Genomic DNA, 27,069 nt, shown 5'->3' with positions numbered 1-27,069 from the left:
TGATCATTTGCAAACTCCTTAGCAGATAAATGGATAAGAATGATATGAGAACTTTCCATCCCATAAGAATGCCATATACAACAGGAGAAAATGTTTGCTTCTTTTGTTTTGTACCCAAACACAGTGAATTAAGAATATGGAAACATATTTCCCTTGAGGCTTTCAGTTACAGGTTCATAATAAAGATTATGTCTACTCTGACTACAGTGTTACTATGGAGATTTCATGGCATTTCTTAAATCTTCATTATTATATCCCATTACTTCCTCATGACACTAGGAAATACATGCCAATATATTTTTTAAAAATATGTAATGAAAATTCAGGTGCCTAACCATACACATATTAGTGATACATGAGAAAATTAAAAGCATCAAAGCTCTAAACATAAAATGTATCATGTGAACTGCCAGTAATAGTGTATTCTTGGATTATTCATGCACAATGGTTTATTTCTATTAAGTTTTGGTGTGTTTTTTTTTCCAAGTTTCAGGAAATCTTTCAACCGTTGCATAATTTCACCTTCTGGAATGGTCTGCATGTTTTTCATCTGGCACTCTTCAGATTTTTTTTTTTCCCTAGGATTATTTGAGATGATTACTACACTGTACTCAACACATGCAACCAAATTAATTTTATGCAGTTTTTACAATATCCCAAACCACAATGTTTGATTAGCACATTAGTGCAGGCTGCAAACTTAAAACTTATTATTTACTGCTATTTGTATGAGATGGGCCAGAAGTGCTGTTTCAAAATATTATGCCAGGCAAATTGATTGATAAGTGCCACAGAGAACATCAGCTTCTATCTTTCAGAATATTTAACATGGTTGTTTCAAAAGCATAAATAGGCAAATTTATCTACTTTTAAAGCAGCTTCTCCATCTGGCTAGAACTTGATTGCATGTTTCAAAATGGCAGTACATTTTAATATGTTAGTAGGAAATATAAGTGATGTCACAGCTGGTAATGACAACTTCATGGAGTTTGGCCATTTAACTTACATTGTGTTAAATAGACAGCCCACATTAGAAACAAAGAAGAATAGTATTTCAACTCTAATGTGAAACTTTTGTGGTTTAAATTCACCATTCAAAGCTGCATTTGGCGTGAGTGCGACTTTAAGTCATGCTTGAATTTTTTCTAATCTTTTGAAATGTATTCCATTTGAAAATTTCTCAAGGTAGCAAATAACCTGATATTTGAAGAAATGGAAACAAGCTCTTTTCAAATTATAGCAATTAGTGAGTTCCCAGCAGTTGATAGTTCTCTGCATTATCAACAACCTTTCAATTTTCGTCCCTTTCCACACTTCAAATTACGGATAAATCTTTGATTTTCACCTCAACCCATTTTAAAAGACTTTGAAATGTAATATGTGCTAAGTTGCAACTGTACTTCTATTCTCAAATGGTGAGCAAGACATACTTTCCATGTCATAGTCTGTGAAATATTATACCCTCCAGCAGAATTATTCCCTGTTTTCTTTATTAATACATCATATCAGCTGTATATAGCATTGCACTCTTTAATTTTTCCCAGCTTCATTATTGAAACTGTAAGCCACAACACTGTCTACAGCAGTATAAAATCTAATGCTTCCCTTGCATATTTTCTGGTGATTTTGAAACTCTGTTTTCCTTAGTTTCATATCTAAAACTCAGAGTTAATTTTCAAAGAGCAGTGAATACAAAACAGCAGTGAGTAGTCCTGATAAGGTAGAAGTACCACTGTAAACTATTGATGACACCATTTTTGGTATTTTTTCATTGTCACAAAAAATGTTAATAAGACTGAATAATACCAGTGTTCCTGGAACTAATGACCACTGAATTTTGGGATGTATCTCATTTGATTTGTTTTGTTGAAAGTTCCAAAATCTTCACATATTCCTGGAAACACTCTTAGACAAAGTGCTCGCTTGGTCATCTTTCACAGCTAGTCAAGATATGAAGTATTAGTTAAATGTCTATTTGTGTCTGAGTGTGATTCTGATTTAACATTTTATCCCATGACATTTAAAACACTAGTTATCTTAATATTTTAATTACCTAAATAATGTGATTTTTTTAATATTTGAAACATCACTATGTAAAACCTTGGTCTGTGTACGGTTTAATGCCTTAGCACAGGAAATCTTGGTGATATGGTTGTTGTCAAGCAAAGCTAAGGAAAGAAAAACTATTCCTTGAGGTACTTATTTTGATTTATAATAACAAGAGGAGACTACTTTATTCATTGTCAGAAGAACCAAGACTTCTGCAGTTAGGAAAAAAATAAAGAATATTTCTCATATTTTTTTTAAAGATACTTTGGCTAAGACTCTTTGTTGTAGGCTGTCATCACAGTGTATTTTCATTTATATGCAAAGAGAAGACACAACAAATTTCAATTTAATCCTATATACTATGGATAAAAAGGAAATTCTTATGGACTAGAGACTTTTCTTTATCTACTGAAAAGATAAAATGTGGATAGACAATTACCTGAATAGTTGTTCTTCAGAAATAGTTATACTTCAGAAAGGTTGATAATTCTAAAATAAGCAATGTTTTAGTTGTGCTAGTCTCTGTAGAATTATAAAGAATTTTCTAGCTGTTAGATAAGACATTATTGCGCAACACTTAGAAATAATTTCATGCGCTTTATAATGCATTCTATTTTTCTGAATGTTAGTTCTTATTAAAGAACTTGTCGTGGTTTGTCTGCAGTACTGTACAGAAATTAGAATGAAGATCAATTTTACTAAAAAAAAGGTTCCAATAAAATGCCATATCCATCAGTATCAAAGCAATAGCATCCCACTGTTAATACTGTATTCCTAGAAAGCTGCAAGATTCTTCTCTAAGTCTATGAATCACTATGAATATACATACCACATTTTTGATGGTTATGCTTTTTTCTGAGGCACCTACTTTCAAGTGGCTTTCTGCCTAAATTTTTTATCCACCAAGCACTACCATTCCTGAATGAATGTCATCTTTGTCTAAGTAGTATTATGGTTACTTTGTTATTTTGATTTTATCTGAGAGGTGAGCATCCAGTTTTTCCTTCATATTTCTTTTTCTTTCTGAAAACTGAACTTCATTAAGGCAGAAGTACTACAGAGTAAACACCACTGGTTTGACAATATGTAAACTGCAGAAAATAATACATGTGGTTTTAAATTAATAAAAACTTTGACTTTCATATATTAATAAATATTTTTAATGAGGAAAAGAAACTCAAAACTTCTTACTCAAGTAAGAAGGAGATTTCTTAATTATTTTTTTAGATGTAAGCTCTTTCTGACTGGATTGGAAAAGAATAAGGTATGGATTTGCATTGAAAGTCTCAATGGAGAGGTAAATGTGATGGTTGGTGTCATCTCAGATACCTGGGAAAAGCTTAAAAATATATCTAGATTTAAGTTGAAATTTCATGTGTCTTTGAACATGCTTTGGTTTTCCTTCATTCAAAACTTCCATTAAAATAAATGGAAATAATGTGTTTCTAGAAGTGAACAGGATATAGTTGACAACACAGCAACTGAAGGCAGGGTTATTTAATTATTAAATTGCAGCAACTGAGAGCACTTTAAAACTGAATTTAATGAGTTTTGAAAAGAATTCTAATTCAAAATCAATATAATAAATTTCTGAGATTAAAAAAAATATATAGGGCTATAAGTAAGTGTCATTAGGTGCTCTTGAAAAAATCAGTTAGTCTTTGTTAATGTAGAGACACAAATATAACATGCATGCAGCAGGTGAAGAAGTAGTTTCAGTAGCTACTGTCTTAATTGTCTTTGAAACTTTAGTTTCAAGGTAGGTTGACTTCTCTAATTTTGTGTGCTTTTCACAAAACCAAAGTTAGCACTTTCCAAATAATGGAAATTGCCTCCCAGTAAAAACTGGGAGTGCAAATATTGTAAAATCTTCCAAGGGAAAACCTGTTTCCAACTGGAAAACATTAGTTGCACAAAAGACGTAGCATCTACCAGGAATAATTTCACCTGAAATTTCTTATACAGCTAGAGCCACCACTTTTCTCAGGCTTGGTATATCTGTCCACAAGAGAAAGTAAAATATATTTATTTTTAAAATTAAATTATCAAGAAATAAGTCAACTATATGTTTCTCTGGCAGTCCAGCTTCTCCATATTTCATGAAGTATTTTGCTTCTGGAAGTGAAAGTTAAGAAAATTGTCTTACTTCAATACATAAAAGGCACCATGCAAAGTGAAAATAACATTAAAAAGTCTGTGAGGTCAGAACTCCATTAAGTTAAAAAATACTGAAATGAGATCATTCAGGGAGACTGAATCAGAAGCAACTGCTTTGCCAAGCTGCAGCTGATTTCTATTCATTTTTATCTGGTAAATTCCATATGCATAAACAAATTATGGCTGAACTCAGGGCTGGAGGTGATTCATTTTTCCCTCTTTACAAATAGAATATCAGGTAGTTTGAGGGGGGAAAAAAGAAAACTAAGATGGATAATACAGTGTTTATTTCTAGAAACAGAAACTCATATCATATTGTTGATTAAAACACAGGACCACTTATAAATAAGACTGTTTCAAAGTGAAGGTCAAAGATAGCCTAAGCAAAAAATTAATATCCCAGATTAAAATGTTAATCTTCTATCTGAAATGCAAAGAAAGAAATGTGCTCTTATTTAGTGACATTTCCCAAATTCCAGCAAAGATTACTACATTAACCTGTTATGTATTTTTCATTAATCTGAAACAGAGACAAAACTTTAGGGACAGGGTTTGAGCATTCTGACCCCTTGAACTTCTGAAGACTAGAGCAAGTTAGATCCAGCTTTTTAAAGAATATTTGTGAATATTTTCTTTCAGTTAAACAGACCAAGACATAAAAAAAGATAAAATATTAATTATAGTTTCCTAACATCACTGAAAACTAAGACTAATTATTGAGGCTGAAATTGTGGAAATTGCACCTGTGAATTCAAAAACCATATTATGACAAAATAAAACAATACCCCATATGCCATATATTCATAATAACTCTAAGGTCATCTCAGATTTTGTGCTTGTGATCAAATTCAGACAACTTCTATTTTCTAAACACAAGGTGACAATAGTTACTGGGTAACGTAGTTTTGTCTGTAAATGCTAACACCTCCATCAACAACTGTGTCTGGACATTTTCTTTACACTGTCAATCCATTTGCAATACTACAGGCATGGAAATATGAAGATGTTTTTGTGCTTGTAATATCCTTGTGTGTGCATTTGGTAGATTGTGTGTTTTATTTGTGTACAATAGGTATAAATAATACTGATAATTTGGCAAAGTGTGATGTACATCTGCTTTCCAGCTGCCTCAGGTCTTTTCCACCCATTTTTGAAACATCCTTCTTTCTCTGGGACTGTAATGTAGTCTGTATGAATTGCTATGTTAGTTGTACGATTCACTGGATGTCCTCTATAGAAATTGGATGGTAAAAAGGATCTTTTGTGGTTGGCCTGGTTTGGGAAAGGGGCTCCTAAGAAACCAGGAGATAAGACTTAAAGATACTTAAAGATACTCAGAAAATCTATCCAATGTCAGTTTCTACAAATGTTCACCAGGAGACTTGTAAGTTTTATCGAGGATTTTTAAAATTTTCGTTTACCTTTGTTTTCCTTCCAGTTCAAATCTGAAAACAAAATCTGGGGAGCAAGACTCCAGAAAATGAAACATCATGGATGTATGAGGGAGACTGCTGTAGGCAAAACAAAAGGGATGTCAAGTGTCTTCAACCAAAAAGTCTGATGAAGGTTCATCTCAAATGCCTGTCAAATTGCATCATTGCGTCTATCCTGTTCTCTAGCACTACTTTTTTTTGGTGGTGTTTCAGTATTGCTATGGGTTTGTTTCTCATTATTTTACCATATAACATAAAATATATGTGTTCCCCCCATCACGGCCCTGAGGCACCACCAGCCTTGCTATTCTCTGCCCACACCCCAACCCTCCTCCCACCCTGACTGCAACCCTATGCAGTATTGCAGCTCCCTGGGGTGTCAGCTCCTGCCACAGTAACACAGTGACATCCCAGCTGGGCTGGTCTCCAGCTCCCCACAGTCCTGCCCTGCCTGGCCGTGAGGCCATACACACACAGCTTTCCCAACCTGGCCTTGGCCCATTCCAGCTCCCAGGGAGATTCCTGGGGCTGAGTCTGTCCCTGGTGCCCCTTGTTGCCAGATCCTGGCTGGCACTGTGGGACCCTGCCCTGACAGAGCCATGGGGAGCTCTTGCTGATCCTGGTGCCCTGGCCCCTTGGAGCCACCTGCTCTTGCTGCTTCCTGACACCCATCTATTTTATACCTGAATAAAAGTTTGTGAAGCCATCCTTATCAAGAAAAAACAACCACTAATAAAGCTCCCCTGCAGTGGACTGTTATTGTTGTGCTGAGATACATATGAGAAGACTTTCAGAGTTAAAAATGGAAGTATGAATCTCACATAGGCCTAAGCTGCACCACTTCATGCCTGTCTTAAACCAAAAGAGGCTCCTAAGAGTCCAGTCACTTTTGTGTCAAAGGGCATTTCCATGAATTACCTTTATATTCACCTCTCAGAGAGTCTTAAAAATCTTTGCCAGGCAACCTGTGCCAGTTGGGGAGGGGTATGTCCACAGCTATGCTATCTTTAAGGAGAGCTGTTGCAATGTGTTTCCATATTCATCAGCATCAATCAATGTGTCATCTACTACTTACTTTATTTACTGTATTCAGGAGGCCCAAGATATCATTATTTTCAAAGAAAACAAACAACTATGTCTTAAGTGAACCAGCAAAGGCCAAAGTATTATATTATTCAAAGCAAATACACTGAATACTTTGAAAACAAGACATGATACAACAAAAATACAGGAAATAAAAGATAGGGATTTCTAAACAAAGTAGCCTGACTGAACAAACCAACCTGACTAATCAGATGGATAATGCATAAGCTAAAACTTAAGTAATAAGTAAGAGAAGGGCAGAAAAAGTCAGCCTGAGCTTGGCTGCTCTCATTATCTACTTTTATGCCAGTCTAAAGATTTCTGAACAAAAAAGAAAAATGTGAAAACTTTGTAGTTCCAGACAAAATAATGGTACCTATTTTTCATTAAGATGCATTCTTTCTTGATAAGGTCACACTCCCCTCTTCCTCCTAGCATTTCAAGACTTCTTCTTTCTTCTCCCTGCTTAATTTATGATAACAATTAAGAGGAATTATGAAATCTTGTCTTTTTTCCCCACATTTCTTAGAATCTCTTTTTTGCTCCAGTCATTGAAACTGGTATCATCATTGCTGGTTGCATTTAAGGGAGCTAAGTCACAAAGTATTTATGACTTAATAAACATAAAACAGAGTTTTTCATTCCACAATGAGTTATATTGCACATGTAAGGCCTTTTTTTCAAAGCAAATTACTTTCTAGAGGAATTACTTCCTCTCTAATTAAGTCTTTCATAATACAACAACAACAAAAAGCCTAAAGGATGGCTTATCCTGCTTTACATCCTGTGTTCTAGACCTCCATTTGGAACCCTTTTGAAAACTCAAGAATGGGTTTTGGCTCTTACACAAATCCTACTACATATTGCACACATTTTTTGTGTCCCAAACAGTCTACAGTAAACAACAAGAAAATGTGTTGTTACTGTATCCTATCTGATTTTTTTTTTTGAGTTGATATCTTTGCATTCTTTGGGAGCCTGGCTTGCTTGAAAATTTATGGGTGGCAGTAACACTAACCTATGAGCAGAGAAAAGAGGAAATTCTGATTTCTTTGTGTTTTAATTTCTCTCAGTCTTCTCATCTATTCAGCACAAAGGAAGCAGAGCTTACTTTTCAAGTCCATTATAATTTAGATTGCATAAAGTTAAAAAGCAAAATCATCTTTTCTTATTCTTTCCTCAGCATGCTGCTACAAGGACATGGTTTAGTCCCAAATACTGTTGCTGCTGAGTTTTGTGCTGAATGAGACTCTTAGGAATAATTTGTATTCCAACAGGTGCACTATTTTATTACTGTTACATTTAACATAAGGTTACTGCTACTGTATGTGGAATTCTATAGCTTCAGGAACCAATTCAGTGAGACCTCCACTTGAACTGAGACATTACTAATTGCAAATTAATTAAGTTATTTAAGGCCCTGCTGTGTAATGCTGATGCGAGACTGAGCTGGTTGTTCTGTCACTCCTGTGAAAAAAATTAAGCGTCTTGTAAAAATGCAGAATTTTATAACAGATTAAATGAGGGATTCTAAAAAGAGAATGCTAAGATTTTAAGCTGATATTGTTTTGGTTATAATTTAGCTGCAATGCAATTTTATATTAGCTTCACTTTAAAATCTAATTCTATACTGACAGTGTATGCTGTTATAAGTCAGTACTGTCAGTCTATATCTCAAACAAATTCTTGGCATGTTTGTTGAGAATTATTCATCTGTTTGGTTCACATGCAGTCATTCTTCAGCCTTATACAGGGTCATCTAGGTCCCCCAGTGTGTGCAGGGAATCCAGTAAAAATTTGAATTTACACAAATTTTATGGCATTTTTAGAGAACTTTGATGAAATAATTTTTTAGATGTTTTTAGTGTTCTGAGTATTATGTTGAGTAAACAGAGTTTTTGTTTGAGAAATCCAACCAAAATATTGGGTAGGCGCCAACAGTCAGGGAACAATTGCCTCAGAGAAATTAATGAAAGAATTATCAGTAATTTTATCTGGCCCAAGATTTCACTTTTAGAACGTTTTTTGGCTATTAATCCTGTAAGTAAAAAAATAAAAACTTTAATTTTTTGGCAGCAAAAAATAACTTCTAGTATATTTCTGGGAGTATATTTTAATTTTGGGAAATTATAAATCATAATTATATGACTTGTGATAATATATATCCAACTGTAGATTTTTCTAAACATGCTAAAAGGCATTTTAGGTATTAAACACAGGTAAGCAATTGTCTCATGGATTGGGTGCAAAGAGTTGTCTTAAATGGTGTTACATCAGTCTGGTGTCTGATCACCAGTGTGGCTCTTCTGGGGTCTCATGGATTGGGTGCAAAGAGTTGTCTTAAATGGTGTTACATCAGTCTGGTGTCTGATCACCAGTGTGGCTCTTCTGGGGTCTATCTTAGAGCTAGTGCACTTCAATATCTTCATAAATGATTTGGATGCAGAACTTGATGATGCTAAATTGTGAGGGTAATTTTTAAACAGAAAAAAAGAAAGAAGGAAAATAAAACAATAAAAGTATTAAAGTGGACCAGGCAAATAAATAAAACTTTCAAGCTTCTTTTTTTTTATGCCACTGAGATGCAATTCTACCCTTTGTCTGTTTCTGAGTCACATTTAAGATCACTTTTTCTGCAAGTACAGCTCTGAAAAACATCTTTTAAATTAAAAAAATCTACCTGTAGTCACACTTCATACTGATTGTATTTCATTTTCACTATTCTATATTGCAAAAGGCATTTGTATGAAGACCTTTCTTTGTTTCTGAAAAATTAATATGCTTTAGCTTCTTTCTCTCACCTGAAATAATAATCCTTCCTTTGTGACCTCACTTTTCATTGTTGTGCTATGATTGATATCACAATCTGAGATTCTGGCTTCAGGTGGGAATAAACACTAGAAAGAGAAGGAATAATACAGAAAAAAAAGACATAGAGTTTTCATCATCTTAGAATATTGTCAAGAACAATATATAGAAATGAGATTTTAAGCTGAACCAGAATAACCTTGAGAAATTACAGGATGACTTTTCTTGCATGTTTAATTTACATCTATAATGTAAATCTGTATTTCAGATTCAGACTCGGCAATTCAGATACTGCTCAAGATGCCATTTGGTATTATCAATTTCAATAAATAATGCCCCAATTCTAATATTCTTTATAGTACTTCACCTATTTAACATCTGTTACTTTAGGCAGCCTGTAGAAAATTCAGTGCAAAGGAACAATTCTGTAGTGATTTGTAATCTCCAGTATAATACTCTTTAATGGACAGATAATATTCACTGTCTCATCACATTTAATCACTAAAAGCATCATCTTTTACAATTGTCAGTTTGAGATCTTACTTGTACACTGCTGTTAGATCAATAAAAAACAATGACTCATTCAGGCACGTATAGTAAGGTAATGTGAAGGAAAGGCTGAGAAGAATTCATTCAGTTGTAGAAAATTATCCAGTAAAATATAATGTACTGAAATTAGACTTTCTCTAACTTTGAATATTATTTTATGTAGTTCGCTTTATGCGCTTCAGCTTCATGTGATTATTTAAAGGAGGTACTAACTATGAAATCTCTATGCTTCAAATATTAACAGATGTAAAGCTGTGTATTTATTTATAATAATAAAATAAATAATATAGTTATTATAGTCAAGTTATCAATTCTTCATAATTAATGCATGTTTATATTTTGAAATCCATAAATTATATAAAATATACATAATGTACATTAACTGCATTTATCTAATTGTCTACATCTGTATATATCAACATCTTCATGTGCTGAGTTCTCCTTGGATGTTCATATAATTTTCTTTACATATGAACTTTCTTCATGATATGCTAATATAATTTAATTATGCTTAGTCCCTTAAGAATGGGAATCTTCCCACTGAATAGATTTTAGTTCTTCAAGAATCAGTATGATTGGGAAAATATATCTAACTATGTAAGTGCTCCAGAATTGTTTTGTAAGGGAAACTTGAATAGGCAAAATAATATGAATTGTGAGAACAAAATTTGGAAACTTAGAAAAAAGCTTATGTGAGTTTATAATTTACTTTGTAAATGACTGCTTAAACTCTACAGAAGAATTGATTCAGTTTATAAAAGAATAAAAAAGAGCAACAAATAAAAAAAAGCCAATCAAAAAAATCACAAAAAACTTGCTAAAACTCAAAAAAACCCTCCCTCCCAGAAAATAAAATATATGTGAGTATAACACATCTATGAAAGGTAGAATTTTTTTTTTTTTGCCATGAGTAGGAGTATATCATAAAATGTCCCCAAACCATTAATGGTCAGCAAAAAAATTTGATATTAACAGAGAAAGGCAATTTATTTAGGTCACACACACATGTTTCTGTAGATGCTTTTATCAAGAACCAGAAGTTGGAGCAATGAAGATCAAAGATAATAAAGGATCAGAGATGACAAAGCGTCAATGATAATAATGCAAAGCAGATATTCCTGAAGCCACATGGTCATTGAACCAATCTGTTTTCACATTCAAGTCTGCACAGTTACAGTGAATAAACACAGACTCCTTATAAACAAACAAAAAAACCCTCATGCCTCATTTGTTTCTTATCTTCTTTGTTGACTGTCCCCCACAAGGGCAAAAAAAATTCCCAGTTCTTAGGAAATAAACAGTAAATCAACACAAGCATTGCAGATACTTGCATCTTGTTGAGACTGAATTACTTTGCGAGAACCAAATTCTGCATCTTCTCCAACTAGGATGGAAGGAGGTTGTGCTAAAGGGGAAAAAAAAAATCAAGTGATTATTTAACATAGATAGTACAAACCAGAGCACAGTAGGTTTTCTCAAACTGTTTTGTTTCCCTAGAGATAAAAAGAAAAAGAAGGAAAAAAAAAAAAGGAAAATAGTCTTACTTTCAAATTCCACAGTTTTTACTGCTCCATATGGTTTGCTTTTAAACAAGGAAAATGTCGGAACTAAAACTAAAGTGTATCCAAAATTCGGTTCAAGTCTTTCTGCAAAAGGAGATATCTTGATTTTGCTACTTAGTTTCAGAACACAGAACACAGTCATACAACAAATTCAGGTGTTCTCTGTTTTGTTGGTCGTGTATGGATGCTATTTGAGAAGACATCACCAATGGTAGTGAAAATTTACTCTGTAGCCTTCTATAAAAGACTACAATAATAACCATATCTGTCAAATATCTTTCTATAAGGCTAGGGAAAAGAAAAAATTGAATTTATCAGAATTTATTGAATTTATTTTCTTTTCTGCACGTCATATCTGAATAAAATAAGCACCGTCTCACTGATAGCATTTTAACAAGGAGAATATTAGTTGCATTACACATAGACAAATCTTGATGTTTTAATTCTGTTACTGAAACAATAATAATTAAAATACTTAATGAGCTCTAAACTAAGTTTAGGAGTAAATCATATTTATTCATGGAAAAATAAAATTCTTTGGACTTTTTTGCATCCCAAGACTGCTTTGGGCTGTTCATTACATTTCTGAATGACTGGGAGAGCTCACTATGTCTATATTGCTACAGAGTAGTAATAAAGGTGGAAAGTGGTGGCACTACCACTGATTGAAAATGAAGCAAATAGTGCCAGCTCAAAGGCCAAAACAGTTTTGTCTGGAGAAATGGGCTTGTTTTAAATAGGTTCACTACTATATTGTAAGCTAGTTAACTGTGACATGAGATATTGTGTTCATGCTTGCCATGGGAACTCTGTCTAAAGTGTCAGGGAGTTCTCTATGTACTGATTTATAGCCAAAGTAAGATAATGACTACTGTGTTGCTTTCTCCCTTGCCCAGAAAGTAAACCCACTCTATTCCCAGAATTCATATGAAACTCCAAAGAAAAAGCAAACAGATACCAGTCCCTGGTTCGTAGAATTTGTAGTTAAATTTTGATTGAATTCATTAGGAAGGCATATTATTTTTATGTCATAACTCAGATTTCTGTCCTGAAGTGGAAGAGATAAGTCAATTTTCTAGAGGATAGCACAGAATGCAGCTGTTATTCCCACTCTGCACTTGAAGAGGGACTTCAGAGTGAGAAAGACACCGCTAAAATAGTGGATCAGCACAGCTTTTTCTCTCTTGTTCTTTTGGGGGCCATACAGTTGGAATTCCAGTCCTTTGAACCTATCTCTGCTTTGCAGCAAAGGAAATTTAACCCTCTGTTCTTATGTCAGAAAAACATGGATGTGGAGAGCCCAGAAAAATATTCTTTCACTCAAAGCAAGTATTGAGAAGGAATTTTTACTCTCTTTCTGTAAGGAATTTGACCAGTCTTTTCATGAAATAAAATATTATCCATTAATTGTTTATTTCCTACACTGTTCAAGAAACTGTTCAAGAAACTATATCATGTTATTTAAACAACCACTTCCTCCAACTATAATCTCAACTGAAAAATAATTTTAAATGGAAACACACTGATTTCAAATTTTATTTGAAGCGCTGATTCCATCCTAGGAGGGGATTTATTTCTCTATAATTTTTTTCTTTTGAAGTTGAACTGATATAGCACAAGAAATGCAAACTTCAAGAGATATTCAACATTCACATTCCAGGATTTGTCCTTAATTGCCTCCTATGTCACACCATCTTCTGATAACTTATTAAAATTAATGGACTATGTAAGATCATCATAAACCACAAATTACTACTCTCTGTGTAAACAGTTATGGACAAAGAACTTCAGGTCAGCAATCTAGTACCACTGTTTCCTATATGTTTACTGAGAAAAATGTATTTTTCTGTGGTCTAACTAACTGGTGTCCACATTGCAGGAAGGTGTGCGCTGCAATAGTGTATGAGGTAAGCCTGAGCAATGGCTCAAACAAGAATCTGTCCAGTTAACTCCTGGAAAAAATCTAATTCCTTGGCATCTTGGACAGTGTCATGTTTAATGAAGTCAAATGAAGTCTGAATAGCAGGATGGTTAAAATATAGGTCAATTACTAGATACAACTGGAATTATATAGCTTACTGATTTCTTGGATAAACTGATGTTAGTTATTTTTTGAAATGTGTATAAATAGAAAACCCAGAAGACTGTTATGGACTTCAGTCTTTTTTATAACAAGGTAATAAGCTTCTTTAAAAAAAATACCCACAACTATTGGGTAACTAGGAAATTAAAACTTCTCTGAATGTCATAAAAATATATATACTTAAAATGATCAAGTTTTTACTGAAAATTCTAATGATTCACCCATTAGGACAACAAGAATTTTTTTACCCAATAAATTCTCCTTCATACTGTCCCATTTCCTCTATTAGTGTTTTCTTCCATTTCCCAGATGTTCAATTCAGTTTTATGATGAGTTTACTCTGAATTTTAGAAGGTGGAAACAGAAGAAGTTCCTTCCATGCCTACCAGAAAAAACCCTCTTATTTTTGGAATCCAAAACCTGTATTTTTTAATTGTCCTTCAAAAAATAATTGTTGCTTACTCCAAATTTTGTCATATATATATGCCCATTCAAGAAGAAAACTTATGTAATACCATTTTATAATCAATTATTTTTTATAATATTAATAACAATAACAACTATTTCCTCTTGGGCTTATGTGAGAATGGAGGATCAGATACCTTGACAATTTATAGTACTTACTGTCAAATCACAGTCAATGTGATAATTACGTGTGTGTCTAAGCTTTTGGGACTTACAAATTGCTTCTTAAACACTGAAGAATTAAGTACCCTCTTTATGGGTGCAAATGGGCATGATTACTTCTCTTATATCCTGACTGGAAATCACTTCTGATCTTATTGCAATTTTTCTGAAATCATTATTTTCAGTTATACTTATGACACTAAGCTTGCTTTTCATCATACAGAAGTTTTCCTAAGAAAGAGGAAACAAGACTGTATTCTGTTTTCCAACAGAATGATAATAAAGTCCTTGAGCATTAAGCACTTATCCAAGGGTCTTTTTATTAGGGAATGGGTAAATAATAACAATTTTTCTTCAAGATCATTAGTTTGCATAGAAGGAAAAAAAGATGAAGAGACAATTAAGTTAGCTAATTTAATGATTACACAATAAGAGACTAAAAGAAATTACTTTAAGTTAAAAATCAAATTTTTTTTTGATTGTTTCTGTTTTACACAGTCCAGGTCATTTTAGGCATGTCATAATTTTCATTTTTGCAAGTACAATTTTAGACAAATTGAAAAGGAAAAACCTGACTAAACAGGAAATGTAACACTAGAGCCCAGCTAAGTGCTCTGGTATTTGCAGATCTTGAGGACTTTTAACAATACAGTTAGGTAATATTGTAGTATCAACCAGGGATGCAAACCATACCACATATGGGGATCTTTAGAACCTTTTAATTTTGTGTCATGTATTGATTTTGGCACAATGCCAGTGCTCTCATGAAAATACACTTTCTCTACTGGCTTCTGTGAGATGTGTTCAGGAACAGAGCAAAGCAGGGTTTAGCTTGGGAATGGAAGGAAAATACAACACTATTAATCTATAACATAAAGACAAGAGGGGAAAAAAGAGGAAAAAAACCCTCCACACACAATACTCCACAATGGAAGACCTCCAAAACACTCCTCCTCCCTCCACCCTGCTAACACTCAATTCTCAGTTTAATACTATCCTCCACAAAACCTCCCCCCAGTTCATCAGGAGAGAGGAGTCTTCCTCTTACACCATGAGCCTCCCCAGGAAACACAGCTGGAACTTCCTGTGCTTCCATGTCACACGTGGCAACTGCCCAGAGAAAATCTACTGTGGTAACTACCTTCTTTCTATGTCTAGTATTCTCACCACTGTCTATAGATTCAAACTGCTTCTTAGGTCCTTTTAAGAATACCTTGTCCAGTTCCAAAAAGTGGCAGCCTTTCACTATTTGAGACACCTGTCCCTTCCTATATTTCACTTCCTAGGACCGAGAAGCTTCATGAACAGAAATCCTTCTCTGCTGAAGGCAGAAAGCTCTACCACACCCTCTTCATCAGTTTCTGTTCCTTTTACTTCTTCTCATAACAGCTTTGTCACTCCTGGCTTCTAGCTAACCACCTTCCCCAAGGTGCAGTCTTTACATTACAGAAAGAAATTAGTTCTGTCCTATGGCCATGTGAGAGAGAAGTCCAGCCAAAAAACCAGTGCAATCATCTCCTCCATCTAGGGCACTCCTCATCTGCTGGCATTTCTTCACCCACTCAAACCTTCTTCCCATTTGCCCATCCTCCATCTCTTCTCAATTTTTAGCTAGAAAAGATCAGTATTTTTTACAGCTTCCATTGTCTTAGCACTAAAGGAGTTAAAACCTCAGCCGTGGTCTGCCGTCTGCTGGGCACCTTACCCCTCCCTTTCTTTTCTTGACCATGGTGTCAACACACATCAAATGTCAAGCCAGCACAGACTCTCTATCACTCTCTCCTGGAGGGGGGCTGTCCGAAACATCCCCAGTCTCCTACACCCCTGCACCTTACAGAAGCTCCAGCCTCCCTTCCCACAGGCCTCATGGCCTCTCCCTCCTCCACGCAGACACAGCTGAGCAGGAGAGGTCAGATCAACTCACTGACAGGACGAAAAAGAGAAAGCTCCTCTAGAAATCTTCTGCTTTTAACCCCTGTGTGTGTTCTCAGAGATGTATCTAGATCCCCAGTGACCACACTAAGTGACAATTTTCATATTTGGCCACTGATTAGTTTGACCACAACTTTCTCAGAAACTCACTTCCTAGTCAAACCACGACATTTTGCCAAGGTTTTTCCAGGCCTTTTTGAAAATAATTTTTTGCATTTCTTTGAAATTAATTGGGCTGTATTCCTGTCTACAGCCCTTAAAGAGTCTTCCATTTTGATTGCACTTGGTATAACCCGTTTTTATGACAGAATATTTTTCTTTTTTTCTTCTCTAACATGAAATCCATTTAAATTGCAGATAATACCCTGATATACTCAGGTTGTTTACTTGTTGGCTGTGACTTCATATACCTGGTATATTGTGGTATAAAACCAGGAAAACCATCATTCTGATAATTTTTCACTATCAACATCACTGGTTTAGACGATTGAGTTGGACTGAGTTATTTAGTAATGTCATCAGAAAATATGAACCACATGGAAGCAAAAGATTCATACATTTACTGCATTTAATGATGAATATTAACTACTTTATTAAAGATTAGCCAAAAAGTGGGTACTATCAAATTTCTCTACTTTCTAAATGTCTGTGAATTAATTTTTTTTACCCATATTTCTTTCTTTTCCTTTTATCCTCTCTCCTCACTTCCTTTGCATCCTGTTTCAATGTCTTTTTCCTCTTCTTTTGTTCTTTCCATTTAGATATTTCTGCCTGCGTATCTCTTCATCTTGCATTCCCCAAAACAATTATTTCTAAAAAAAGTCTGCATTTTTTAACCTAAGATAAGCATAATTCATACCAACTATGTCTTCTCTTTCTTTTCTAGAAAAGTAATAGTTTTGTGTCTCTGTTTGCCTTTTCAGATCCTAAACTTTTTGGAATAGAGTCCATCTTTTAAAGAGTAGGAGATTATTCAATGGTATATTGATCTCAGCAGGACCTTTTAGATACTAATTAAATATAAACAATTACAAAAGATTGCCACATGCCTGATCTCCAGCAGCTGTGAGCTTCATAACAAGAGTGTGATGCTCCTGCTCTCCCACTAGTCACCTCTCCAATCCCACGGTCCAGTCTGCAGTAGGGCACAAAATTTCTGGGTTTGGCTCTTCCTCCTATTCCAGCAGTAGTTGTCAGGCAGTTTCTGCAAGGTTTGAAGCACATCTGGGCAAAGACTGAAGACCTACATGTCCAGTGGCCCTGCAGGTTTCCCATGAACAGTTCATCTGTGCATGATTGTCAGATATGAGTAGGAAAGTGATTTTTGTTAGTATTATCAGTATATGAGACATTGAGAGTTTAATTTTGAAATTAAATGTAGCACAGACTAGCTTCAATATTTGTCTCTTTAGATGTAATTTTTGAGTCTTTAAGTACTGGCAAAGTATAGAGTACACATGAACCTTGACTCCTGTCTTCAAAATGCTAAAGATATGCTTAACTTTTAATTCCTAGGTTTCATGATTTTTGACCTGAAAATAATTTTAAGTTGTCATCAAATGTTTATTATTTAAGGGCTTTCACTTTAACCCCTTCACATGAATGACCTGAAAATAAATGCCTACTCATGAACTAAGACAATGTTTTTATCCAAGAGCTAAATAATAAGTCTTTTGTAATAGTAGAAGCAGAAATTGTGATATTAGAGCATTCATGAACTACAGCATTTATCTTCAGATGTGAAAGTAGTAGAATGAAACTCTGCACTATACCTAAAACCAAATTTACTTTCCAAATTCATTATTTTTCTCTGATATAAAGTGTTTAACATAAACACTTAATATAGCTAATAGGTATCAGACATATCTCAATACAGGTACAAACATAAATGCATGACAAAAATTGGTGGTACAAAAGTCTATGTATTTCTGTGGAGATATGAGGTACAGTGCTGCTAATAAAACTATTTAAGTTATATTTCTAATATTTATCTATGGTAGCAATAAAACCAGATAATTATTTATAAATAGAAGTGTAACCCATGATAATAAACAAATAAATTGCATATTCATGAAGTATAATTTAACCTGATTAATATTACTTGACAGGCACAGCTTTTGAAAAATACCTTAAATCTAAGCTCCAACTACACAGTCCTAAGGCTCAGCTTAGATTTTTCCCTTTCATTTATTTTGTTTCCAGTAATTTATAAATCCAGCTTATACACTAACTGCTGCTATTTATTACAAAAAAAAAAAAAAAAAAAAAAAAAAAAGGAAAAAAATAGAAATAAGGTCCTAAAATGAATTTACAGATCTGTAAGTTGTTGGAAACTGGATGCCAGCAGGTAGGCTGTTCTTTCCCCAGACATGCTTCAGATTTCACCAGGGAGCTATTCTTAGCAATGGAGCCCTTGAGGTTTGAACTCAGATATTAAAAATCAGTGGTCTTTTATAGAAGTGTTACCCAAGAATCTTCAAAACCCCAGCAGCTTAAAAACAAATAAATTTTGTTCTCTTTCCTAACAGTTTTAAACTTCATCCACAAAATCATGGCTCTTTTTTTCCAGTTATCAATGTCTTATTATTTATCCTTTAAAAACAAGACTGAAACTTCTCCTCTTCTATGGGAGCTTAAGACATGCAATATAGTATGACATTGTATATTAAAATAAAATGTAAATTACAAAAAAAAAATTTAAGGCTAATTCAAGACAGGTCACTAGAACCCTTAGTAACCAAGGTCTTACAAAATGTTTATTATGCAAATTCATTTTCTTTGTTGGGAAGTCTGAAAGATTGTTTTATTTTTAACTCTATGTTATATGGACACACAGTAATTTTCAGTTTATCTAGGTTTATGACTGGGAAGCTGAAAAATATCTATCCAATAAAATTACATCAACAATAATATTAAAATAGTCACATAATATAAAATCATATAAACATTTAGGTTGGAAATTACATCTAAGATCCACAAGTCTATGTTAAATATTTTAAGCTTTTTTCATTTGTATTTCCTTGAAGAGTCTTGTTTTCTTCAGTTGTGAAAAATTTACATTAAAGGAATGAATAAAGAAGAGATTATGATTTATATAAATACAGTTTTGGGGTTTTTTTTTGCAAATTTGTCTAGGGGAAATATCAGCTTTTCATTAGATGAAACACCTGAATGCATTGACAGAAAATGATGCTCTGTTGCAAATAAATTTTCCTCTGCTTTAATATTTAGTAACAAACAATTGCAGAGTTCTGCATTGATATGTTGTTTTATATTTTGGGGACCCTGCTAATATATTTATTTTTTAGGTTTCTCTCAGACTATGAGAGATGGTAGCATTTATGAGATAAAAATTAAAATTAAAAAATTTATAAAAATATTCAAAAATTTGAAAATTTGTCAATACTTAGCTGCTTATGAGTACATGACAGAAGTAGAAATATATGGAAAAGTATCAGAAAGATCTCTTTTTGCTACCACAAAATTAATATCAACTAAAGATGAAATTGAAAATGGAAGATCTGTAAAAGAGATCAAAGTGAAAGGTAACCCATAGAGTGCAGAAAAACCCATCCAAAATTAAAGGTTTCCACAAAAATGACAGTCAGTCCTGTTCCATGACAGAGTGCAAATGAGAAAGGAGCTTCATTGTCACAGCTACAATCCCTGTGAACATATTAATATGGCTGGGAATGTTCTCTAGTATCTCTGGCATGGTGTAACTAGGAAAGAAATGAAGGGATATTTTTCCTCCTCTTGCAGATATGAAGAGGCCCTCCTTTTCAAGGACTTACCAGCAGCCCTGGCTAACTGGGGAGGTTCCGGTGGTCTGGAGGTTGGCCAATATAGCACCCATCTACAAGAAAGGCCAGAAGAAGGATTCAGGGAACTATGGGCCTATCAGCCTGACCTCAGTCCTGGGAAAGGTCATGGAGAAAATCTTCCTGAGTGCCATCACATGGCATGTGCAGGACAGCCAGGGGATCAGGTCTAGACAGCATGGATTTAGGAAAAGCACGTCCTGCTTAACCAGCTTGATCTCCCGCTTTGATTAAGTGACTCATTATTCAGTGGGGGAAAGGCTGCAGATGCTCCCTGAGTGAACTTTAGTAAAGCCTTTGACACTGCTTCCCACAGCATTCTCCTGAAGAAACTGGCTGTGTCTTGTGTGAATGAGTTCTCTCTTCTTTGGGTAGAAAACTGGCTGGATGGCCAGGCCCAGAGTGACCATGAATGGAGTTAGATTCATCTGGAGCCCACTCATTAGCAGTGTTCTCCAGGGCTCAGTGTTAGAAGCATTCTTGTTTAACGTCTTTACTGATGATATGCATGAACGTACCTCAGAAAGTTCACCCCAGTAAGATAACACCAAGTTGGATGAAGTGTTGATCTGCTGAAGGGCAGGAAGGCTCTGCAGAGGTGTTAGCGTTCTGGAACACATAATCATGGAATGATTATGTACAGGTGCTTTTATTGAAGAGCTCTGGGTCTCAGGGGTACAGACCCAAATCTAACTCTGCCACGGGTTCGGGATGAACATGTTTTTATATTCTATTGTTATATAACTTACATATTAATTATTAAACTTACATTGTTCTATTGTATACATTGATTTCATCCAAGCATAGGTTTCTCGTGATATCCCCAAACCCTTGAACATAGTTTGTCATGATTCTTCTTACGATTAAACAATAATCATGCCTAAACAATCATCATATCTAACAATTATATGATTTATCATATACTGATATACTGGTTACGCAGGTGCAATTTCATATGATCTGGCAAACACAAGGCCTAATGTTTCCCAGGGCCTACTTTTAACATTTTCCCAGGGCCTACTAAGCATAGCTTTCTTTCTAACTCACCAAATTTTCTATGATTTAAAAAAAAAATCAGAGATATCTGGACAGGCTGCATCAGTAGGCTGAGGCCGCTTGTAGGAAGTTCAACAATGTAAAGTGCCAGATCCCAGATCCTGCACTTGGGCTGCAGCAACCTCAGGCAATGCTATGAGAAGGGGAAACAGTAGGTGAAAAGCTGCCTGGTGGAAAAGGACCTGGGGTAGCTGGTCCACCTATGGCTGGATGTGGTCTAGCAGTGTGCCCAGGTGACCAAGACAGTCCGTGACTTCCTGACTTGGATCACCAATAGTGTGGCCAGCAAAACTATGGTAGTATTTGTCTCTCTGTCCTGGGCATGGGTAAGGCCACATCTCAAATCCTATGTCTTGTTTTAGGCCCCTCTCTACAAGAAAGACATTGAGGAGCTGGTGCATGTCCAGAGAAGTGTAACAGAGCCTGTGAAGGGTCTGGAGAAAAGACTGGTGAGGAGCAGATGAGGGAGCTGGGGTTGTCTAGCCTGGAGAAAAGGAGGCTCAGGGGAGACCTTATCATTCTCTACAAGTACCTGAAAGCAGGTTGTGGCCAGATGTGTGGTTGGTCTCCTCTATCAGGCAACTAGTGACAGGACTAGAAGAAATGGCCTCAGGTTGCAGAAGAAGAGGTTTAGATTGGATATTAGGAAAAATTTCTTCACTAAAAGCATTATCAAGCATTGGAGAAGACTGCCCAAAGTGATTGAATCACCATCTTTGGAGGTTTTTAAAGAATGTGTATATGCTGCACTTGGGACATGGTTTTAGTGATGGATTTGGCAATGATACATTTGGACACAATGATCTTAGACTTCTTTTCCAACTTGAATTATTCCATTTTTCTATAATATGTAATTTGGAGCTTTTTATTAATTTTTTAATACATTATGCATGTGGAGTCACTGTGAAGGTCAAGACAAAAGTAAAAAGGAGTAACTAGTATACCCTTTGCAAATATCTGAGGTGCTTCTGGATATTTCTGTGAAAAAAAAAAAAAAAAAAACAACAAAAAAAACCTTTTTGTGAGCTCATTTTTACCTGCATCTATAGAACTTTGTAGTGAAACCTTTCCCCAAAACCAAAAAGCTCTTTTACCCAAACAACCAGCAAAGGCCACTGTAGGAAGATATCAAGATTGACTCCCAGATATGTAAGAGCACCATGGCTGTGTCTAGAAAGAAGCCCTACATCCTGCACTCATTGTCACCTAGACTTTCTCCAGCAGATCCTCACTGCAAAACTTGGTCTCCAGAGCAACCAAGATCAGCCTGGATATTTATCTCATTTCTAGGCCATTATTTTGTATTTGCCTTCCCCCGTACTCTTTTAGGTATGATTCTTGCTTTGATTCACTTAAAATCAGCCTAGATGTGTTGTCTGGGATGTGCCACTTGTTCTGTTATGGCCATTTGTCTTTCACTATACTCTCCTTTGCAGGTTTGAACTTCATCTAGGTCTCTTTCTTGCTCAAGTATTATGTATGCATTCTAAAAATTTAAAACTCCTAAGATCTTCTCTGTCCTACATATTGTACATCATATTACATCCATGTTTCCCCCAACCTCTTTTCAGAGAAGTATCAGCCTTGTTATGAAGCCCAGCAGTGAAATACTTGGATAAACTGATAACAAAGCACAGCTATTGGATCCACTCTGTGGACCTTTTTGCAACCAGCTTTCTTAACTCCCTGTCTTCATCACTGCTATAATCAGTTTTAGAGGTATATAGGTAATTCTGAAAATGAAACTGTGTATGTTTGATATATGTATAGTCCAAATGTACAGAAGGGCAAAAGAGCTTAATGAGAAGATAGTTTTATATTCCCTCTTAGGGAATAGAAAATAACCCTAAACACATAGTCAAAAAAGATTGAGAAAAGATTTTTTCAAAACATAGAGCTTGTTACGCAGATGTTTCATAACCTCTCAGAAATATTTATCTATATGTCTGTCAACATGCATGCATAAAATATAGCTATAACTTCCAAAATTAAAATTCATGTTTATTTTATTTATAAAAATAATTTTATTTACATAATCTTTCAAACTAACAGAATAACAACTGCAAAATTTCCCTTGCCACAACGTATCTTGTCATTAATGTGTGTACATCATCAAACCAACGTCTCTTAAGATGCACTAACAAAATATACCATCAAAATTGTATTGCTTAGAAGATATATATCTCAAATATAAGTCCAATTGGCAATAAAGAATATATTCAGATATTTAACTTTTTTTCTGTGTGTTTCAGATAACTTAGGTTATTTGAATATGTAGTTGAAGTTTAGAATGCTACTAGATCTCAAAAAATGCTCAATTGTACTTCAATATGTGAAAATTGATTTTCCAAAATATTGTTATTTATTTTTACTAGTTATTCAATGTATTAGTAGTCTTTTTATTTGTTTTTATTCTTCATTTTAAGAGTGTTCAGACACATGTTGATTAAATTGTATAATTTTCTTTCTCATATATGATAAACGTGATTTGAAGCTAACACTGTCAAATTGCATTCCCAGTTTAAACCTTTGTTCAAAAAAACTGTTCATGAAGTTTCACATTGTATTACATTATTACAAGACATTACTTTTAGTATCAGTGGTATCTGTCCAAGTGAATCTACCACAAAATGCATTATTGATTAGGGTTTAATAAATAATTTGTTACAATGGATTTATTTTTAAAAAATAGCCTATTTTCTACATGTGGAAGATCTTCCAGCAAAGAAATAAACAAGCAAACAATAATATCCTTGAATAAATTTAGAAACATTCAAATTATCTATTTTCAGGATTTGCTTTTTATTTTGTGTAATTTGTATCATTCTCTGCAGCTTGCATGTTCATGAGCCATTTGCTATGAAATCTAAAATACTAACTTACTGGTTATTTATTTCTGAAGTGTCAGTTTTATCACTTTATTTTATTTTTTTTTTTTTTGTCCTTACACGAAGGCAGAAAGAATTTTCTAGGACCAGTAAAGCTTTTGCAACTATTTGTCTAAAACCCTGGCTTTGCAAACATTCGCTTGCATCTTTGAAATTTACTTTCCTTTAATGCTCTTGCCAGTAAAACTCAATACTTCAAACATTCCTCCAGAAAGATCACCAAAGGGTTGCACGTATTGTGAAAGCAAATTCACTCAAAGGTTGGTTGAAATTCTTGCACTGTATTTGCTCAGCTGTGTTAAAAGAACAGCTCATTCAAGTTCTTCTCAAGGCATCCCCTATGAAAATCTAAGATTGGAAAAGTGTGTGCATATTTGAGGATTCATTATTTGTATATTCTTGATTTAACACAAAGTTTTATGAATATGCACTTCAAATTTACCTTTTTTTAGAAAAACCATTTATTAAAACTTTGATGTTGTTTTTCAAAATATCATTTGCTTAATAGCCATAAGAACTATTGAATGGCAGACAAAGCAATATCTGGAATCTTCTGAAGCGTTTTTTTCTCTGGTGGAAATTAAAGAAAATCTAATCTTTCAACATTTATTCCCTATTCTCCCAATTGCCAGTCCATCCTTCTTAGGGATTATTGTATGTTTCTACACTGCACTTCTTAATATTTCATTATTTATGTATAGAAACTTGTCCCCATATCCATTTCTCGAGGACGGGATTGAAGGCAGTTGAGACAGTTCATATTTGGACTTAGGTGTTTATTATTTCTTATCAGTGAAACAGTCTCACAACCATGAGTTTGTCAGCCTTTCATTAGCAAGGCACAAAATGGCTAACTATCTCTTGTTACAAGGTCTTTTAAGACTAAACAATCCAATTAAGAAAAGCACCTAGATTATTTTCCCTTTATAACCCAATAACTGATCCCTCGAAGCCCGCAATGCGGACTTTTCTAATTATGAAATACCACCCAAACCCATGAAGAAGGAAGACGGTAAAGAAGAACAACCTGTCTCCACCCTAAACCCTCCATCTTCCTTCATATTTATTTCTATATTCTAAAACCTCAAACTTAAGTTTTCCACTCTGTGATATTACATACTTCTAACCAACTACACATCCATAATCCCAGTGCTATTAATCAATTTTGGAAGCCTGTTCCATGGCCTCAGGTCAAATGCAGTATTCTCTTGTGGGTCTGTGCCTTTAAGAAAAGAAAGTTTAAAATTCTCAGCATCCACGATTCCAACATCCCCACTAAAATAATTATAAGATCACACTGGGGCTATAATAACATATGGGGAATAATCCCCTCATGCTGCATATTGATTAAATTAATTTAAGATGAGCATGGATGTGATGATATTAGGGAGAAAACAGTAGCCTAGCAAATTCCACTGCTTTTTAACAAAGTGAAAACTTTAACTTATTTCCACCATAATTTTAATTCATAAGTATACCATATCCCATTTGACATCTAATTCCATCTAGGAAAGGAAGAAACCCTACCATATAGTTAAGCTTGCATTAAAACTTCCAGTTCATATGCTGTGATAATTTTATTCTAAAATTGTAGAAAAACTAAAACTTTTCCCTTGGCACAAAACAATCTTTCTTTTATTGTTCCATTTTTAAAAAATGTGAAATATTCTACATTAGATACAGAAAACACATAAAACTAAGTGTAGAAAAGTAAATATGGACTGCTTTCATGCTCCCAGAGTTGAAAATCTATTTTGTCAAGAAAAGATATTTAGTGTAATTGAGACAAGAGTGCATATGGAAGACTTGCACATCTCCAAAATAGCATCGCTTAGTATAGATGACTTTGAAAAGTACTTATTCCTTTGATTTCCTCATTCATTTTTTTTTAACAAGGCTAAACATATTATCAAGACAGAATAACATTAATTTATTTTATGAACTTTTGCTTTAAAAACAGTAAAAAACTCAAAAGTAGCATTTCCTTTAACTTTTTAGGATAACTTAACAAGACACAAATATTCTCCTGTGAAAATGTGTATCTCCAGTTGATGCTATAAAATTGTTAGAAAATCCTACTTTAGCTTCTTCTGCCACATCCTTTATATTATTCAACTGTTGATTTTCTTGAATGTTAATAAGAAGGAGAGATATGTGACAATATTGCTATTTTTTTCTTCTTTAGTATGTGAAAGCAGTTACTATTGAAGCAATAAATTCACATTTTTTATCTGAAGTCTGAAAGATTCAGAGGACATGCTAACAAAGACTGAATAGTGAAATATAATGACAGGAAAATTCTGAAGAATTTCATAAACTGTAGGGACTTTAAGAGTTGGATAAATATTTATAAAGTACAAAGTTGAAAACTGCAGTCACTGGAATTCAACAGAAATTTTCTGTCACTGTTTCTCATGATAAGCCTTTATATATTCAGAGTGCTTCTCACACCTGAGATCTAAACAAAAGATCTTTTCTTCCCTCTGAAAAGCTTTTTTCCTCACCCCATGAAAGGCAAAAATAGCAGTTAAAGTATTGCAGAATATCAATTTAACCTTCAATATCCATCAATTTCTATAGATATAATCCTCTGTAATATGTTTCTATTATTACATGGCAAAAATGTTTTCGTTTACAATATGACATATGGAAAACATTAGAAGGGACTCAGGTTATTCAAGTGAAAACCGTGTTTGAAAATAATTCTGAGAAGAAATTAAGTGATTCTGAAGGTAATGTTGTAGATCTGCATGCATGACTCTCAGTGTTTTCTAGGCCAACACTTAACCTAGAGGAAAATAGGCCATTATATTCCCAGAAATTCTGTCTGGAAATGTAATTGAGGCTGAGACCGTTACTTCTCATACTTACCACTATAAGGATTTTTGTATGTTTCAATGATGACTAGGTTTTGATTTCTCACTAAATATTCTGTATAAGATACAAAAATCCATAAGAAACCAGGAATTTTTATTTTTGCTACATTTATTCTGTAAAGGGAGTAAAGATAAAAGAGTAAAA

General features: G+C 34.3%; 1 protein-coding gene and 1 long non-coding RNA gene across 11 annotated transcripts; one reads left to right on the top strand and one right to left on the bottom strand.

Moving 5' to 3' along the window:
- Positions 1–431: 431 nt before the first annotated feature.
- LOC135307813 (uncharacterized) lies at positions 432–21,855 on the bottom strand. Of its 10 annotated transcripts, none has more exons than XM_064432319.1 (9): positions 21,693–21,855; positions 20,623–20,713; positions 20,078–20,139; positions 17,333–17,569; positions 11,411–11,484; positions 9,524–9,619; positions 7,099–7,187; positions 5,628–5,717; positions 432–4,164 (listed from the first exon to the last, which is right to left on the bottom strand). In XM_064432319.1, the coding sequence occupies exons 4-9, from the start codon at positions 17,556–17,558 to the stop codon at positions 4,107–4,109; spliced, it is 633 nt and encodes a 210-aa protein (XP_064288389.1). In that variant the 5' UTR covers positions 17,559–17,569; positions 20,078–20,139; positions 20,623–20,713; positions 21,693–21,855; the 3' UTR covers positions 432–4,106. The 10 variants fall into 10 exon arrangements, 8 of the variants coding, with proteins under 8 accessions (XP_064288389.1, XP_064288370.1, XP_064288416.1 ...); XM_064432300.1 differs by lacking the exon at positions 21,693–21,855 and adding an exon at positions 21,152–21,666; XM_064432346.1 differs by lacking the exon at positions 21,693–21,855 and adding an exon at positions 21,152–21,666 and having other exon boundaries at positions 5,628–5,714.
- On the top strand, positions 15,428–23,897 carry LOC135307851 (uncharacterized). Its single transcript, XR_010368468.1, has 3 exons — positions 15,428–15,484; positions 20,046–20,747; positions 21,523–23,897. It is a non-coding gene; the product is annotated as an uncharacterized LOC135307851 (long non-coding RNA).
- Positions 23,898–27,069: the final 3,172 nt, after the last annotated feature.

This window comes from Passer domesticus, chromosome 1, assembly GCF_036417665.1.
Source record: "Passer domesticus isolate bPasDom1 chromosome 1, bPasDom1.hap1, whole genome shotgun sequence".
NCBI lineage: Eukaryota > Metazoa > Chordata > Aves > Passeriformes > Passeridae > Passer > Passer domesticus.
Note: the sequence above shows the minus strand (reverse complement) of the source record. Positions and strands in the feature narration are given on the sequence as shown.

Coding starts and splice junctions, on each gene's coding strand:
- LOC135307813 (XM_064432319.1), bottom strand. CDS start 17,558: ATGGGAAACCTGCAGGGCCACTGGACATGTAGGTCTTCAGTCTTTGCC. Junction 11,485..17,332: donor TCACAGCTGCTGGAGATCAG/GCATGTGGCAAT, acceptor TTTCCCCTTTAG/CACAACCTCCTTCCATCCTA. Junction 7,188..9,523: donor AGGAAGGATTATTATTTCAG/GTGAGAGAAAGA, acceptor TCATAAATTAAG/CAGGGAGAAGAAAGAAGAAG.